The sequence below is a fragment of the Pelodiscus sinensis genome, chromosome 2 (assembly GCF_052426305.1).
Source record: "Pelodiscus sinensis isolate ZL-2025 chromosome 2, ASM5242630v1, whole genome shotgun sequence".
Lineage (NCBI taxonomy): Eukaryota > Metazoa > Chordata > Testudines > Trionychidae > Pelodiscus > Pelodiscus sinensis.
The window spans coordinates 9,808,621-9,826,121 of NC_143053.1; the positions used below are offsets into that span (position 1 = coordinate 9,808,621).

At 43.4% G+C, this 17,501-nt stretch overlaps 1 protein-coding gene across 2 annotated transcripts in view; it reads left to right on the forward strand.

Moving 5' to 3' along the window:
• The window catches only part of TRAPPC9 (trafficking protein particle complex subunit 9), a 655,570-nt gene that overhangs the window by 114,419 nt on the left and 523,650 nt on the right, over nt 1–17,501 (forward strand). For both annotated transcript variants that reach the window (XM_075920070.2, XM_075920072.2), the window contains exon 15: nt 1,931–2,094. In XM_075920070.2, coding sequence (XP_075776185.2) covers nt 1,931–2,094 — 164 coding nt within the window. The remainder of the gene's footprint in view (nt 1–1,930; nt 2,095–17,501) is intronic.

A 17,501-nucleotide genomic window follows, 5' to 3' on the forward strand; every position in this document is an offset into this window, starting at 1 on the left:
TCCAGTCTTCTGGAATCTCCCCTGTCTGCCATGATTTTTCAAAGATCATAGCTAAAGGCTCAGATACCTCCTCTATCAGCTCCTTGAGTATCCTGGGATGCATTTCATCAGGACCTAGTGACTTGCTGACATGTAACTTTCCTAAGTGATTTTTAACTTGTTCTTTGTGTATCCTATCTTCTAAACTTACCCTCTCTCTGCTTGTATTCACTACGTTAGGCACACCTCCAGACTTCTCGGTGAAGACCGAAACAAAGAAGTCATTGAGCATCTCCGCCATTTCCAAGTTCCCTGTTACTGCTTCTCCCTCCTCGCTAAGCAGTGGGCCTACCCTGTCCTTGGTCTTCCTCTTGCTTTTAATGTATTTATAAAAGGTCTTCTTGTTTCCCTTTATGCCTGTAGCTAGTTTGATCTCATTTTGTGCCTTTGCCTTTCTAATCTTGCCCCTGCATTCCCGTGTTGCTTGCCTATATTCATCCTTTGTTAGTTGTCCTAGTTTCCATTTTTTATATGACTCCTTTTTTATTTTGAGATCGTGCAAGATCTCCTTGTTAAGCCAAGCTGGTCTTTTGCTATATTTTCTATCTTTCCTACACAGCGGAATTGTTTGCTTTTGGGCCCTTAACAACGTCCCTTTGAAATACTTCCAACTCTCCTCAGTTGTTTTTCCCTTCAGTCTTGCTTCCCATGGGACCTTACCTACAAGTTCTCTGAGCTTATTAAAATCTGCCTTCCTGAAATCCATTACCTCAATTGTGCTGGTCTCCCTTCTACCTTTCCTTAAGATCATGAACTCTATTATTTCGTGATCACTGTCCCCTATACTGTCTTCCACTTTCAAGTTCTCAACTAGTTCCTCCCTATTTGTTAAAACCAAATCCAGAACAGCTTCTCCTCTGGTAGCTTTTTCAACCTTCTGAAACAGAAAGTTGTCTCCAATGCAGTCCAGAAACTTATTAGATAGCCTGTGCCTCGCTGTGTTAGTTTCCCAACATATGTCTGGATAGTTGAAGTCCCCCATCACCACCAAATCTTGGGCTTTGGATAGTTTTGTTAATTGTTTAAAAAAGGCCTCATCCACCTCTTCCACCTGGCTAGGTGGCCTGTAGTAGACTCCTAGCATGATATCACCCTCGTTTTTTACCCCTTTTAGCTTAACCCAGAGACTCTCTACACAGCTATCTCCTACGTTCATCTCCAGTGCTGCCTGGACCACTGTGCTGCTCCCATTCGCTGGGTAGTGCCCAGCATGGAGCTCTAGTGGCAGGCCTACTGCTCGTTTGTCTTACACTCATTTGTCTTATGATCCATAGTGGTCTCCTGGGGAATCTAAGTATCATCCTTACGAAAACAGTCCTTTGGAACTACTAAGGAACATTCATCCTGGTATCTACTACCAGCCCCTTCTCAATTGAAAGGGAGAGAGAGATTTAATTTAAATCTTTATTATTTTGTTCCATGCCACTATTAGTTGAAATTCAATAATTAAAACACTAGATAAATCTTATTTGAAAAGCTAGTTTATACCAAATCTTTAAAACCAAGTTATTAGGATTACAATTTTGCTTGCCCCAAGCCGTGTGCAATTTTTTGTGTTCTAAGCAGCAATTTGTTTAACAAACCCCTGCAGTTAGAAGTGAATACTTTTATACCTTTTCAAAATCATGATTAGGAGCTTATTAGTTCTTGTTGCCAATAGATTTTGAAAATAGTAGCTATTAAAAAGTAAGCTGAAATTGTCGAGCTGGAAATGGAAAATAAGATGAAGCAAGCTGTAGTTCTGCAATTTGTGGGGGCTGATATTTTGTGAACCACCAAGGATGGGTTGACCAGATTCCCTGATTTGTTGTTTTATATTATGATTTGTTCTTAAGAGCTGATTAATGTTTAACACAGCATTTCCTTTGCATATTTATCGATCTGTTAATAGGTCTGCTCACACACTTCAGCCTTCCTCAGGCGATGAAATTTCCACCAGTGTATCTGTCCAGCTTTACAATGGAGAGACTCAGCAACTTGTCATTAAATTAGAAAATATTGGAACCGAACCTCTGGAGAAACTGGAAGTCACAGCAAAAACTGTCAACACCAAAGGTATGTACTGTATGTTGATATATGATTTAAAAAATCCCCTCACTTCAAGAGAAGTCTGTTCAAAGTGATTGTGACAGACTGTTATAGTAGAATGATATTTTAGAATACAGGTATTTCTCTCCCTTAATAAAGATGCACGGGATTCATTCAGTTGTCCATCAGTGTCCTCTTTGGACATCAGAACCAATAAACATTGTGATGTTCATAAAACATGTGAAACTAAATTTGAAGTTAATGTCACAGAGTCCCCCTTATACTCTCTAGTTTACCTTGCCACCTATGCAACCTGAATTTAGTAATAAATGGTCATCTACACCAAAAATTACAAAATATTTTAACTGGTTCCAGTCCCAGGAGACCAGTCACTTACTGCAGATAAATCGGTATGGGTTTTATAGTGGAGACAGAGACAGTACCTAATCCTTTAATAAACTAAAGTTTTATTAAGTAGGTAAAAGAAATGAGTTATTTACAGGTTACAGTCCTCCTGAGAATGTGGGAATATAATTCTGGCACCTGGGTTTACAAGTTTGGAGCAAACACTTTCAAATTACAAAGCAAAACATACATGTTTGCTTACAGCATGGAATATAGACCTTACAAGTGAAGTTAATACATGCAGCAATTTACAAGCATATCAGAGTCTAAACATTAAATACATTCTTGACTTGTTTTGAACAAAAGTAACACACAGGTGAGCTATTTTGATTTCCAACTCGAAGTTTCTTAGTTCTCACCTAATGTCTATGACCAGAGCTGGCAATTGGTTTACCAGTATCACAGCAGCAACAGTTTTTTCCTCTTCATGAATGACTCACAAAATAACACAAGGGGCACTTCAGATTTCAAGTATATGGGAAGAGAAAATAACTAGTTTTGTCAAACGCACTTGTCTGAATAGTGGAAAACATGAAACATTCATATCCTTGTATAAATGTTGTTAATTAAAAAAAATTAATAACACAAACTCCCATTGTGTTATGACACCTAGATATTGTATATAACAGTTTAGAATCCTAGGTTTTCAGCACTGAAAGTATATATTCAGAATGTTTGCATTTTAATAATAGCTATACCATGTATTTTTATAACAAAGAAGCTTTCAGACGGTACATGTATTTAATATTTTTTTCTGCTCAATACCGCCTACCATGTGTACAGTACTTTCTACTTTTTAAATTAAAAAAAAAAAGTTACCTCTGTTGGGAAAGACTCACTTTAAGGAAGCTGTAATAAAGTATATGCTTCTAGTTTGAATCAGAGTATGAGCTGTTTTATAATACATTTTGTAAGTGATTGTTTAAGCAAATGCATAAAACAGTGAAAACAGCCCACATTATGTTTATACAAGTATAACCCATGGTGATCACTTAGTGAAATGAAAATGTTAGCATGCATCATTAATTTAGATTGGCTCCCCAGAGACTTCTAGGATCTAAATACTATGTATATCAATGCTATGCAGAGAATAGCTTTAGAAGCAGCAGATTAATAACAAAAAAGCACATTCTTCACAAACAATTTATTAATTTTCTATTTCTATATTGATATGTCATTTTGCTATTATGTCAGTTGAACTACTGCAATTAAGCTCACTTTCTTTTGAGTGCTTGCTCTTGTTCAGTTCACGTTAGATGTGCTCCCATGCATACAGTTGCTAGAGATTTTTTCCCTCAGTGGTATCTATATATCTGTCTCTGGCCCTCCTGGAACTGTCTGTGTATAAGGGGTACTGCTAGCCCTGCATCCTCTCAGTTCCTTCTTATCACCTGTGATGGTGGTTTGGCAATCCCTCTTACTCTTGCAAGGCTTCTTTTCCTATATTGTAGTATACTATATACAGGCAGTCCCCGGGTTACGTACAAGATAGGGACTGTAGGTTTGTTCTTAAGTTGAATCTGTATGTAAGTCGGAACTGGCGTCCAGATTCAGCCGTTGCTCAAACTGACCGCCAGTTCTGACTTACATACAGATTCAACTTAAGAACCCCAAGCGTCCCCAAGTCAGCTGCTGCTGAAACTGATCAGTGGCTGATTCCAGGAAGCCTGGGGCAGAGCAACTCTGCCTCGGGCTTCCTGTAGTCAGCACTGGTCAGTTTCAGCAGCGGCTGACTTGGGGACGCCTGGGGCAGAGCAGCTGGGGTGCTGCTGGGTTGCTCCAGTAGCGCCGCTCCTCGGCGCTACTGGACCAACCCAGCAGCACCCCAACTGCTCTGCCCCAGGCGTCCTGATTCAGCCGCTGCTGAAACTGACCAGCAGCGGCTGAATCAGGACCTGGGGCAGAGCAGCTGGGGTGCTGCCGGGTTGGTCCAGTAGTGCCCAGAGCGGCGCTGCAGGACCAACCAGCAGCGCCCCAGCTGCTCTGCCCCAGGGTCCACAACCAAAGCCTGGTCTGCTTGGGGGGGGGGGGGGGGGGGGCAGCACACTAGCTGCGCCGCCCCCCCCCAGCAGACCAGGGACACGGAGAGCAAAGCCTCAGCGGCAGCGGGGTGTCGCGCCTCTGAAGCTTTGCTCTGGCAAAGCCTCAGAAGCGCGGGAACCCGCCGCGGCTGTGGCTTCGCTCCCGGTGCCCCTGGTCTGCTGGAGACGGTCTCCAGCAGACCAGGGGCACCGGGAGCAGGTTTTCTCGCCCCGGAGGTCGAGGTGGCGGATCGCTGCCTGCGAGCTCCGGGGCGAGAGAGCCCCGTTCGTAAGTGCGGATCCGACATAAGTCGGATCCGCGTAAGTCGGGGACTGCCTGTAGTTGTTGTATATAGTTTTTAGTGTTAGTATGTGTGTATGTATGTCTATGTATGTTTAATGTATCTTTGAGCAGGGAGTTGGATTAGATGACCTTCTGAGGTCTCTTCCAACCCCGATCTTTTATGATTCGATAATATAGTGCGAATAGTTCTCCCTGCTGTTGAGGGACTTCTGCACCAGAGGCTGGGCATACCCCAGGCTTCAAGCCTTGTTCCTCCTTTAATAAGCCAATGCCTGTGTGTGATTTACTTGCTAGCTGTCCAAAGTGCTTTGTGGAAATGCACATTAAAGTGAAGTTCAAGATCTGTAGGCACTTTAGACTGTATACTAAAAAAGATGGACATTTGCCTGAAAGCCCTATTCATTGAGGCTGCCCTCAGACCCGTCTGAGCCAAGCTGAGCACTTCAGTTTCTCTGAGAAGTGTTCCCTTAGCAGCATGCTCTTCCATCCCCGGTGCTGAGAAAGAAGCATAAAAAATAGTGCACTGAAAGATGGGGCTCTTTGGTGCCGAAGAGGGAGAAGCAGGAAGTGATTAGTTTAGTGAGATCCATGTCGGGCCACTCATTCTCCCCAGAGCCACTCTTGGCCCCAGCAGTTCTGCCTAGATTGCTGAATCGAATGCAGGATCCACCTTTGACTCGTGAGAGTAATTGTGGGACCTCGTGCCTGTGGGTCCTTGGAGGCCTTCCAGGTAGCAATAGCGTTGATCGCTCTCTGGAACCCACCCATATCCAAGGTCCCCTGCTAGCTAAGGGAACTGGGAATTGAAGAGATCAAGGGAAAGGGAGCTCCTTTATGGAGCCATCGTGGTGCCATCTAGAGAAAACCCTCCATAGCCCTGTTGCAGCAGTCTCCAATGCATAGCCTGTCACTGGCTCCCAGCACTATCTGGAGGCAGAAGTGGGTAGTGCACCTCCATGGTCTGCGAAGTAAGAATCCTCTTTGGAGTCTCGGGGAATCATTTGCCTGCTGAAGACATTCCAGTATCCAGTCTGTGCAGTGGACTTCAGTAACAGTCACCCATTCCAGTGCTTGGCCTCCAGGCCACTGGCTAATGCAATGGCAGTATTGGAAGTCTGGGGCTTTCTACTAGTCCTAGGGCCCCATTCCCACTGTTCATGTTCAGTGTCAGAGGAAAGTCAGACTTTGCTCTAACCAGAACTAGACCCTGACTCCAGTACTGGAGTCTCAAAGGTGGCCCCAATGCTAGTGCTGCAGATGGAGGAGGAGGAAGTAGCAGTACCTTCTGGGACTGGCCTCTTCCTCCTCATCCCAGGATGAGGCAGTCTCAGGCTTGGGAATCCAATGCTGATGGATAACTTGTGGGCCCTTAAAGAGCACCTGAAACAAGTTACTGCAAACTTGGGGCTAGAAGTTGAGGAGTTGATACCTTGGCTGCATTGGCCTTGACAGTTAATGAGGTGGTGCTAAGAAGTGTCAGGGCATTATGACAGACCCCATTGTCTCTGCCCCAATCTCAAAAAGGGTACAGTAGGTTTGAGTATCAGCAAACAAGTATCAGGGATGGAGTGGTCCTGCCGAATAGAGGCTGAGAGGTTGGACCTGTTTGGACACAAGGTTTAATCAATGGACAGCTTCTAGTTGCATATCTTTAACAGGCTCTGATGGGGAGATACAATTTTCATCTGTGGGACTCTTGCCAAATTTAAGGAATTCCTGCAATAGAAGTTTCACGGCTATCCAGGAGGAAGGCAAGACTGTGGTCTGGACCTCCCTCCAAGCAGCTCTGAATGCAGCTGTCACAGCACCCGGAACAATGAGATCAGCAGTTACCATGAGGTGCTGTTCATGGCTACAGTCATCAAACCTCTCTCATGAATTGTAGTGGTCCATCCAGGACTTCCCCTTTAAGGGTACCTGTTTGTTCTCTGAACAGACAGATTCCAAGCTTCACAGTCCCTGGGCCTATACACGCTCATGGACTTCAGGAAGCATTTTAAGTCCCAGATTTCTAATTTCTTCCAGGTAGGGGCCCCATGAAAGAAAGGGAAGGGGACATGCACATAATCAGACCCTTCCGTCTGTCTCAGCCTTCCTGTTGTGCTTTTACAAATATGCTCACAGGGCCAGGCAGGCCTTTTGAAAGATACACCCGAGGGCGACATACCAATCTCAACTCTGGATTCATCTTTCCTTTTGTTTTTATCTGCCTGTCACCTTTTAGCCCAGTGTGACTGTATGTAGCATGGGACAGTTGGGTGCTCTGCACTTATAACAGTCAATTCATCCACCAGTTTTTGTCCTCGCCTCATCCTTGTTCCTCTGCTGGGGCTCTTTTTCACAAGCAGCTTCTTGTCTAGGTGGTAGGAGCCCTCCTGTGTGTGGGCACTGCAATGGAGATTTCTCAAGACTTGAGAGGGAAGGTGTTTTACTCCTGTACTACCTAATCCTAAAGGCCACGGGCTGGGGAGGGAGAGGGAAAAGGGTGTTCTACAGCCCATACTGGAACTGCATTGACTCAATCAATATTTCAAGAAACTGAGGTTTAGTATGATGTTCCTAGTGTCCATCATTCCCTCTAGGGATCCAGGAGACTGGTATGCCTCCCTCAGTTTTAAGGATGCTTTTTCCACATCTCCATGTTTTGTAGACCTAGGAGATCCCTTATGTTTGTGGCAGTTGAACTCTGCTACTAATTTCCCTGTGCTTTCCTTTGGCCCCACAGTTTTTTGCTAAGTGTTCGGTGGTGGTAGCAGCAACAAAGTGTATGTGTACAAGTCTGTGTGTACCTGGATGATTAGTGGAACAAAATCTTCCCCCATTCCAGCAGTTGGCTACCAGGCTGGGTCTGTTAATGAGTCAACTTTTGGTCCAGTTTTAGACAACAGAGTTTATGGAAATGTTGCTCATCTCTACCTAGGTTAACACCAATTTACTGGAGGCCAGATTCTGAAATTGTTTGGACCTGATATTCAGGTTGCAACCCACCCTCTTATTACTGCTCGGGTTTCCCTGAACCTGTTGGGTCATGTGGCATCATGTTCCTATGGGATGTAGTATGAGTGGCTATGTCTCAGACCCCTATAGATGAATCTGGCATCAGTCTATTCCCTGTAAAGACACCATCTGGACTCAGCACTCACGATCCTGCCCCAGGTCCTAGCTGCGTTGACTAGTTGGAGAGACCCTGGGTTCTTTACTGAAAGGGTTACTGTTAGGGCTGTTCCCCACTCTGGCATTTGGAGTGCAGAAGGTGGGGGCCTGCAAAAGACCTAAATGCCTTGCCTGTATAGGCTTAGCTTAAAAAAACTCCCCAAGGTTACAGATTCACTGCTCCTGGAAGATAGGCTGCTACCATCAAGTAAATTAAATAAAACCCTGAAAAAAATCAGGAAAAACACTTGAACTTCCCAAGGGGTATCCCTGAGCTATTTTGCCACATAAGCACTTGAAAAAAGAAACCAAAACATGGAAAACTAACTGTGTCTGATAGCTGACCTCTCAGGCTAGGCAGGCACACACAGACCTCCTGTTACTTTTCAGGACACAAGAATCAAACCATTGCCTTAAAAAAGGTGATTTTATTGATGAAAGCAAAAAATATACTTGATAAAACATGCTTTGTTGCTAGGTGTTCTAGAGAAACTTAGAAAAGAACAGATTAAAACACAAAGGCTGTGTCTACATTGGCACCCCTTTCCGGAAAAGGGAGGCTATTGAGACACTTCGGAATTGCAAATTCCGCCGGGGATTTAAATATCCCCCGCGGCATTTGCATGAACATGGCTGCCACTTTTTTCCGGCTCGGGGTTTTGCCGGAGAAAAGCGCCAGTCTAAACGGGATCTTGCAGGAAATAAGCCCTTTTCCGGAAGATCCCTTATTCCCCTTTCAAGTAGGAATAAGGGATCTTCCGGAAAAGGGCTTATTTTCCGCAAGATCCCATCTAGACTGGCGCTTTTCTCCGTCAAAACCCCGAGCCGGAAAAAAGCGGCAGCCATGTTCATGCAACTGCCGCGGGGGATATTTAAATCCCCCGCGGAATTTGCAATTCCGAAGTGTCTCATTAGCATCCCTTTTCTGGAAAGGGGTGCCAATGTAGACACGGCAAGAGGGAAAAACTGGTCTCTCTGGCACAGCTTAGGTATAGTGAGGGGGAAGGGAAAGAGGCACAAAAAAGTTTAACCAAAGAGCAAAATAAAGACAAATACCCTGATTACGACTGAACATACATTGCTCTGTCTACTCACAATCAATCCATATTGTACTTGAAGGCCCAGTCCATTTCCATGCCCAGTTTTTTCTTGTAGGCATGGTAATTCTGTTTGATTACTTCATCTTTTCTCCTCCAGCTGCTAATTTAGAACACATGCAAAGGGACAGCACCCAGGTATCTCTATTCAATTTAAATTTCCATAGTCTTTCCTTTTGGCTTTCCTGGCTTTCTGCCAGCACCTCCTAGCTATCTGAATGTAACCCTTAGTAATTGTGATGGATAAGAGGGAGTGCCAGCACTTCTATCCATCACGGTTACTCGTTTTGTTTCAGCATGCTTCTGGACACCTCAGTGGGAGCTTCACTTGTGTTCCCATCTCATCTATACTGGATTTCATGATACCACAATATGTTGCTTCACCCGAATCTCACCTCCCTGCATCTAACAGCATGGCTTTACCCTGAAAAGCAGGCCTGCTTGGAACAGCAAGTATTGTGTTCCAGCAGGGCTACCTACTTTACTAAGTGGAAATGTTTCACTTGTTAGGCCTCTGATCATCCTGGTTTTCTCTGCAGTTTATCTTAGGCTAGCTGTTGTAAAACATCTAGGTCTAGCTCTCCTCTCTTAAGGATCACTTAGCAGTCATATGTCTTGGAAGTCTGCTTTCCTGGTGGCAATCACCTTAGCCAGAAGGATCTCCAACATCAAAGCCCTGCTCTGAGAGGCCCTTTATATGGTATTCTTCAAGGGCAAGGTCCAGCTGCATCCCCATCTAGCCTATCAAAGGTGCTGTCACAATTTCACAAAAACTGTGACATTTTTGCTTGGTTCATTTCTGAAATGCGACAAGACTGCCAAGACACAGATGTATTCCATACTTCTATTCTTCTTCTATTCTTATTCTTCTACATTGATAAAATTAAGCCCTTCCGCAAGTCAATGAAAAGAATGAGTACTATCCAAAAAATTTTGGCCTAGATAACCACGTTTATCCTGCCTTGCTACAAACAGGTGAAGGCTATGTTTTCAGATATCAAAACCTCTAATTCCACAAGAGTTCATATTTCATTAGCAGCATTTCTTGTGGACATCTGCAGAGCTGCAGTCAAAATTGTTGACGTGCACTCTTTATTCCCCTACAATATTATTTTGGGAAACAGCATCTAAGATCTGACCAGCTGTTAAGAGGAGTTGACTGGAGATTCCTCAAGCAAACCCTAGTCCTCCTGCAGTGTTGTCAGTGGTCTTCATTTCTTTTTTAGAAAAAATCTCTCATAAAAAGGCCAACCAGAATGCTCACTAGATGAGATATTAAAAGCTATTTTTGCTGAAGATTTTTAGAAGCTATGAGGTTTGGAGTATTGTAATAAATCTTATGTCCAAATTGTTATGGCTTAATGGAGAAGATTTCAAACAGAGACCCTCACACCAGAATTAAAAAAGCATGATCTTTCCCTTATTTACTACTACTTTTTCATTTTGAGAAGGGGAAAAATTAAGGTAATTGTGAGTACTTTTCAGTTCAGAGACTATTAAAATAAATCAGGTTTTGTATACATTAAGCGTATGTGCTTTCTGAAGTTCTCATACCATAAGAATGTGAAGACTTTCTTCTGGGTGGGGTGGGTAAGCAGTATCTGAAGTATCAACCTATTCATTATGGTAACTGTGGAGAGCTCCAGATAGATCCTGTCATACATTTCCTAACCATTATTTTCTCAGTAATGTGAGTCCAGATCAGACTGGATTCTTCTCAAACCCTTTCCAATTAACAGAACTGATTAGCCCTCCCCCTGAACATTCACAAGTTAGATTGTTAAATTAGTTGTTTTTTCATTTTTGTTAGTGCTGCATAATTTGAGTTAATTTATTTACACAATATCAGAAAATTGAATCTAGCTAGGAAGTTGTTAGCAGCTATGATATTTGGGATGCAGTTGTTGTGGTGAAAATTTTACTATATATGCTCTTTAGTCTTTACGAGTACATCTACATAGCATTCTGGTGTGATGCTACCAGTTGGGTTAACAAACTTGGTGGGTAGCGGGGCTTGCGTTAATGTTGTAATAATAGCTATATATAGCCAATGCTCTGAAGTTCCAGTACAGGCTGGAACTTGGTTCTGAAGTCCACTCTGCTACTAGATTTTTTGGTGGCAGTCATTTTTAACCAAAATCTTGCACGAAGCTATTGATTTTCTAATCTTGTACAGTACGTAGCATTTTTCAAACTGATTCTTGCCAATGCTAGTTTTTAAGTTTCACACTAACTTTAAATGTAACTTATACATTTAAATTCTAGATAATTGAGCACAATTTTGATTCTTGACAGCTTTTAGAATAAACTTAAGAGTGACATTAGAAGAGGAATGTAATGGAAAAGTTGCATCTGTCAATTTTTCCTTGTAAACGCAGATTTGTAGAGTTAAATATTGTTACTTTGAAATTATGAGGATTTTCAACATAAGCTTAGAAACTCTGTAAATTGACATACATACACTGCCTGCTAAACCATTTTTAATGTCTTGAACTTTAAAATGTAATTAGCAATAGAATTAGACATAATGCAGTTCTTCAGATGAGATCCTTATGCAATAGGAATTCTGGTTTCATAAACTATAGTTCATTTAAAAGATTTTTTCCAAATACCACTCATCAGTTCCATATAAGAAATTCATGTCTTGCACACAGCTGTACAATTCAATCTACCAGATAGCAAGGAGGCAAAGAAATTTGTCAGGGACAGTCTCTGTAGGTGGTGTTCGGATGATCTCCACTTTTAGACATAGATTCATAGAAGATTAGGATTGGAGGTCATCTAGTCCAACCCCCTGCTCAAAGCAAGGCAAGCCTATCTCACTCATTCCAGCTAGGAATTTGTCAAGCTGGGCCTTAAAAACCTTTAAGGATAGAGATTACACCACCTCTCTTAGGCATTCATTCCAGTGCTTCATCACTCTCCTAGTGAAATAGTTTTTTCTAATATCCAAACTAGTCTAGACAATTGCTCTTGGTTCTGTCATCTGCCTCTATTGAGAAACCCAGTTCCATGCTTTTTGGATCTCCCCCTTCAGGTAATAGAAGGCTGCTATAAAATCACCTCTCACTCTTCGTTTCTGTAAATAAGCCCAGCCTCTCCTGATAAATCACGCACTCCAGCCCCCTAATCATTTTTGCTGGACTCAACAATTTTCCCACATGCTTTCTGTAGTCGTGGGGTCTAAACAATGGATGTGGTACTACAGATGTGGCCTCACTATTGCTGAATAGAGGGATATAATCACTTCCCTCCTCACTTTTTTTTTGCTTCTTTTTCTTCCCTGTGGGGACACTTGTCAAGACACCTGCCAAAGCCTACATTTTCATAAGTAACAGTGATTTTTGGATGACTAGCTTGAGACTCTATAACTGTGTCTGTTCTTTGGAGACCGTGTACTCAGCACTTTCTGAAGTCTGTGAAAGTGTTTCATGTCGGGCACTTGAAATCATTTGCCATACTTAAAATTTTAGTCTCTTGTGTCCTCAATATTAATGTGCTGAAACTCTTTATTTTGGCCTAGCACATCTGGGAGTCCTGCTCCAAGGGCCTGCGTGTCATGATCTGATGTGACAACTACATACATCAACTGATAGGGCAGCCAGAACTTGTTGGTCAGGGCAGAAAACCTCACTATGTGTTTTCCAGTGATGTTTCAAATCCTCTTTTAATCAGGATTTCTTACCCATAAAGGGAGGTTCCAAAGAGGATGGAGAGAGGCTGTTCTCAGTCATGATAGATGGCAGAACAAGGATCAATGGTCTCCAGTTGCAGTGGGGTAGGTCTAGATTGGATATTGGGGAAAAACTATTTTACTACGAGAGTTACCTAGGGAGGTGGTAGAATCTCCATCCTTAGACGTGTTTAAGTACTGGCTTGATGAAGCCCTAGTGGGATGATTTAGTTGGGATGTTTTGGGCAGGGGATTGGACTCGATGACCTCCTGAGGTCTTTTCCAACCCTGTGATTCAATGATATTTGCTCTCCCACCTTAGTCTAATATGAAAAGCCTCCCTACATTGTAGCTGTTTCAAACAAACACATTTATGGGTGAAAAATTAAACCAGTCATTCATATTATATTTTGATCCCCAGATGCAATACATTTCACATTGGAATTAGATTTCTTTGAACAAATCATGTGTTTCTAAAATACACACAAAAGCAGTTCCTGTCAATTATATTCTGTAGTTGCTATGAGATGTCAGCATTAATAAATTGACTATGAAATACAAGATGCAAATTAATTTTCATCTGAGAACACTGACAACATTCAGTTTTACACTTGTAGCTATTAAACTCTGTTTTAAATGTACATTCAAAACAGAAATTGGAACTCTCTTGTTGTAACTGCACATTTGTTCCCTTAGGTTATTGAGGTGTCATTGTCTTGACCCCACTGCTGTTTCTTGTGGCTACTGTGGGATCAGAACTTTGAACCCTCTTTTTCTTTTTGGTCCTTGTTTTTCTTGGTAATAAGTGATTGATATCAGTGGCTGTTTCATAGACTACTAGAACTGGAAGGGAACAAGAGACCTCATGGCAGGACCAAGCACTATCCCTGATAGATGTCAATCCAACCTACTCTTACATATCTCCAGAAACGGAGATTCTACAACCTCTCTAGGCAATTTATTCTAGTGTTTAGACACCCTGATGGTTAGGAAGTTTTTCCTAATTTCCAATCTAAACCTCCCTTGCTGTAGTTTAATCCCATTGTTTCCTGTCCTATGCTCAGAGGCCAAGGAGAACAATTTTTCTTCCTCTTCCATGTTAACACCCTTTTAGATACGTGAAAACTGCTATCATGTCCCCTCTGTTGTCTTTTTTCTGAACTAAACAAGCCCAATTCCTTCAGTCTTCCCTCATTGGTCATGTTTTCTAGACCTTTAATCATTTTTGGACCTTCTTCAATTTCTCCACATCCTTCTTGAAATGTGGTGCCCAGAACTAGACACAATACTCCAATTGAGGCCTAATGAGCATAGAATAGAGCGGGAAAATGAGGTCTCATGTCTTGCTCACAACACTCCTGCTAATGCATCCCAGGATCATGTTTGCTTTTTTTGTGACAGTGTTGCATTGTTAACTCATATTTCACTTGGGGTCCACTATGACCTGTAAATCCTTTTCATCAGTACTTCTTTCTAGACAATCACTTCCGACTCTATCTGTATGAAATGGGTTGTTCCTTCATAAGTGGATTACTTTGCATTTGTCAATATTAAACGTCATTCTATTTATCTCAGACTATTTCTCCAGTTTGTCCAAATCCTTTTTAAATTTGACCCCATCCTCCAAAGTACTTGCAGTCCCTCTCAGCTTAGTATCATCTGCAAACTTAATGAGCGTACTCTCTATCCATCATCTAAATCATTGATGAAGATATTGAACAGAACCTGTTCCAAAACTGCCTTTGTATATAAGCATCTAAGATACTGATTTGATTTTGCCCCCCCCCCCCCCAGTTCTGCCTTGTCCCTTCTTTATCTCTGCTATTATAGCCCATGCTCCCTCCCATTTCTGAGCCATCTCGCAGGTCTCCATGTTTTTCACTTACCTGTAGGCTTTGGTCAGCTGCCCCCATCTAACAGAGTTTAAAGCCTTTATCACTAGGTTAGCCAGTCTGCCTCCAAATACTCTCTTCTCCTTCCTGCTTAGCAGTCCTCTTTGGAACAGCATCCTGTGGTCAAGGAAGCCAAATCCCTCCTGGTGACACCATCTTCGCAGCCAGGCATTCACCTCTTCAGGATACCTGTCTCTGCCTGAGCCTTTACCTTTGACAGGAAAGTCTGAAGAGAACACCACCTGTGCTCCAGAGTCCTTCACCCATGCTCCCAGAGACCTCCCATTAGTAACTCTTGATCTGCTCAAGATCGCACCTTGCAGTATCATTTGTGCCCACATGGATGAGTAGCATGGAGTATTTGACAGAAGACTCGATAATTCTTGACAATGCCTCTATAACATCTTGGATACGGACCTCTGGCAGGTGGCATATCTCCTGAGATGACATCAGGGTGAGAGATGGGTGCCTCCATCCCCCTCAGAGGAGAGTCTTTGGGGGTACAAGGCTTCCCCTGCTTTGCTTTAGGGGGTGATACTTTATCTCCTGTATCCAGAACAGCATAAATGTTCTCCAGAGCTATGGTAGGAAGGTTGGCAGCAGGGGTGGAGCACTGCCCGCTGCCAGAAGTGACCAGCTGCTAGTGTTCCCCCCGAGTCAGAGCTATCTCCTCCTTCACCTGTGGTGTCAGCCATCTTTTGCAATGAGGTCTGCACATGAATGATCTCAAAGAATTCCTCGTGGATTTGGATGCTCTTGAGCCTAGCCATCTTCTCCTGTAGCTCTCCTACCTGCTTCCTGAGAGATTGCACCATGAGGCACCTTTCACACTGGATGGTCTCCCCAGTCTGGATTTCAGTAAGTGGGAATTGCAAGCCTTAGTTCCTACTAAACCACACCAGGATCTGGGTAGAGGCATCCATGGTCAGCTGGCCTGTCTGGCTACAAGTGCAGATGGAGGAGACAGAAACAGTGCTGGCACAGATGTTGTGGGTCTTTCTAACCATATTAGGACTCGCCTGTCTATAGCCCCCTCTATACACTCCCCTGGTCACTCTGCCTCTGACTTTTAAAGCCTGCTCATCTAGGTCAGGCCTACCTCCTTGTTAGCCATACGGGGATCAAGGGAACAAAAGATCAAATACTCCCACTCACACAATCACAACTGCCACAGTAATTGAAACAACCTGCAACAGAACAGAAAGAGAAACAAAATGCAAACAGTAGAGCAACCTTACTCACGCCAAGGCTAGTACACTCCTGCTGGCCTGTTCAGCAGTGGGATCTCCCAACTTCCCTGTCGGCAGCCCCCTGTCTGCTTCACTCCCCTGGTCGCTCTGGCTTTTAAACCCTGCTCATCTAGGTCAGGCCTACTCCCTCATTAGCCACACAGGGGGAGGCTGACCCCAAGGCTGTTTCATTTTACTGTTGTAGTTGAAGTTTTATGGTTAATGTTAGTCCTGCAAGAGCAGGCATGCTAAGTTGCTATTCTCCCATGCCTAAAAGGACAGAACTCTGGTAGTTTTTTCCTTTTTTTCACCTGCCTGCTGCTTGCCGGCTCCATTATGGTGCATGTGGCAATGGGAATGCGCCCACCAACCCACATAAATTGATTCCTCCACACTGTGCTGTGATGCTCCTGGACCTATTGGACAGGAAGGTCTATGCCTCTCAGCAGTATTACAGTTTTTCATTGGAAACTACCAGGCTGTGGTGGTGAAGTAAGATTTCAGCAGTTGTGCCATGCTAGCAGAGTTCCTTGGCAACCTGCTGCAGGAAGAGCCAGCACTTGATCTCCCTCATGGATGAATAAATGGTGCTGTCTTTTGGACTTTCCACAGCTTCCAGAGTATTGGCTGTGGCAGTATATTTAAGAAAACAAGGAATTCACATCTCCTTGTACAACTGGTTAATCAAAGACACTTCCCAGCAGGAGAGAGAGAGAGAGAGATTGTGTCCTTTTCCTGTTCTCTTGATTCCTTCTTTGAGGAGCGTCCCTGTGGGTGCTCCACTTCAGGAATCTGTGTGGCCCTGCACTTCTAGCTGGAGATTTCCAGTAGCAGTGAAAAGCTGGTTCCCCCCCATCAGAGTCGTTGAGGGGACAAAAGAGGCAGAGGTATAAGAGGGGGAATGGGTGCAAGCCTGGAATCAGCTGTTTGCTGGCTGTGCCCGGTCCCAAACTCGCAAGGGGGACCAGGGGCGAGCCAGGAATCAGCTGTCCCGGCTTGCTCCTGGTGCCTTCGGCTGTGCACCTGCTTTTTAAATGTATCAAGAGCCTGGCAGCTCTTAATACATTTAAAAGGCAGAGCCACAGCAGTGTTAGCTTCTAGGCTGGAGAGCTTAACCCCATTGCGGCTTTGCAGTTTCCACCTTATCGATTATTAGAGTAGTCAATGGAAATTCCATCAACTACTAGATTAGCTGGTTACCCGCAATTTAACATCCCTATACCTGACTGCCAAATCTGCCCCAGTACTGTCAGCATCCAGAACCAAGGACTGACGGGCATTGAGACAGCCTAAGGAGCAAAAGGGTGCCCCCGCCCTGCTGTGATTTAGCTCTAAAGAAGACACCCTTAACAAAGCTAAGCCTACTATCTCAGCACAGAGAAAACTGAATGAAACCTTGGCACTAAGCAGCACAATGATGCCACTTGATGATTTCAGATGGGGAAAAAAAAATTACATCTAGTGACAAACCCCATTTTTGTTGGTTGTGCAAGTATTTTCAAAACAAAGAAGCCCCGACCATTTCCAAATTGCAGACACTCTGAAATAATAATGGATTTGACTTTGGAATTGATTGTCTTAGTTTTTTTGGGGGTGGGTGGATTATGATTAAGTAGTGCATAAAGATTACTTTAGTTCACTTTTAGGCTGCACTTCGAAG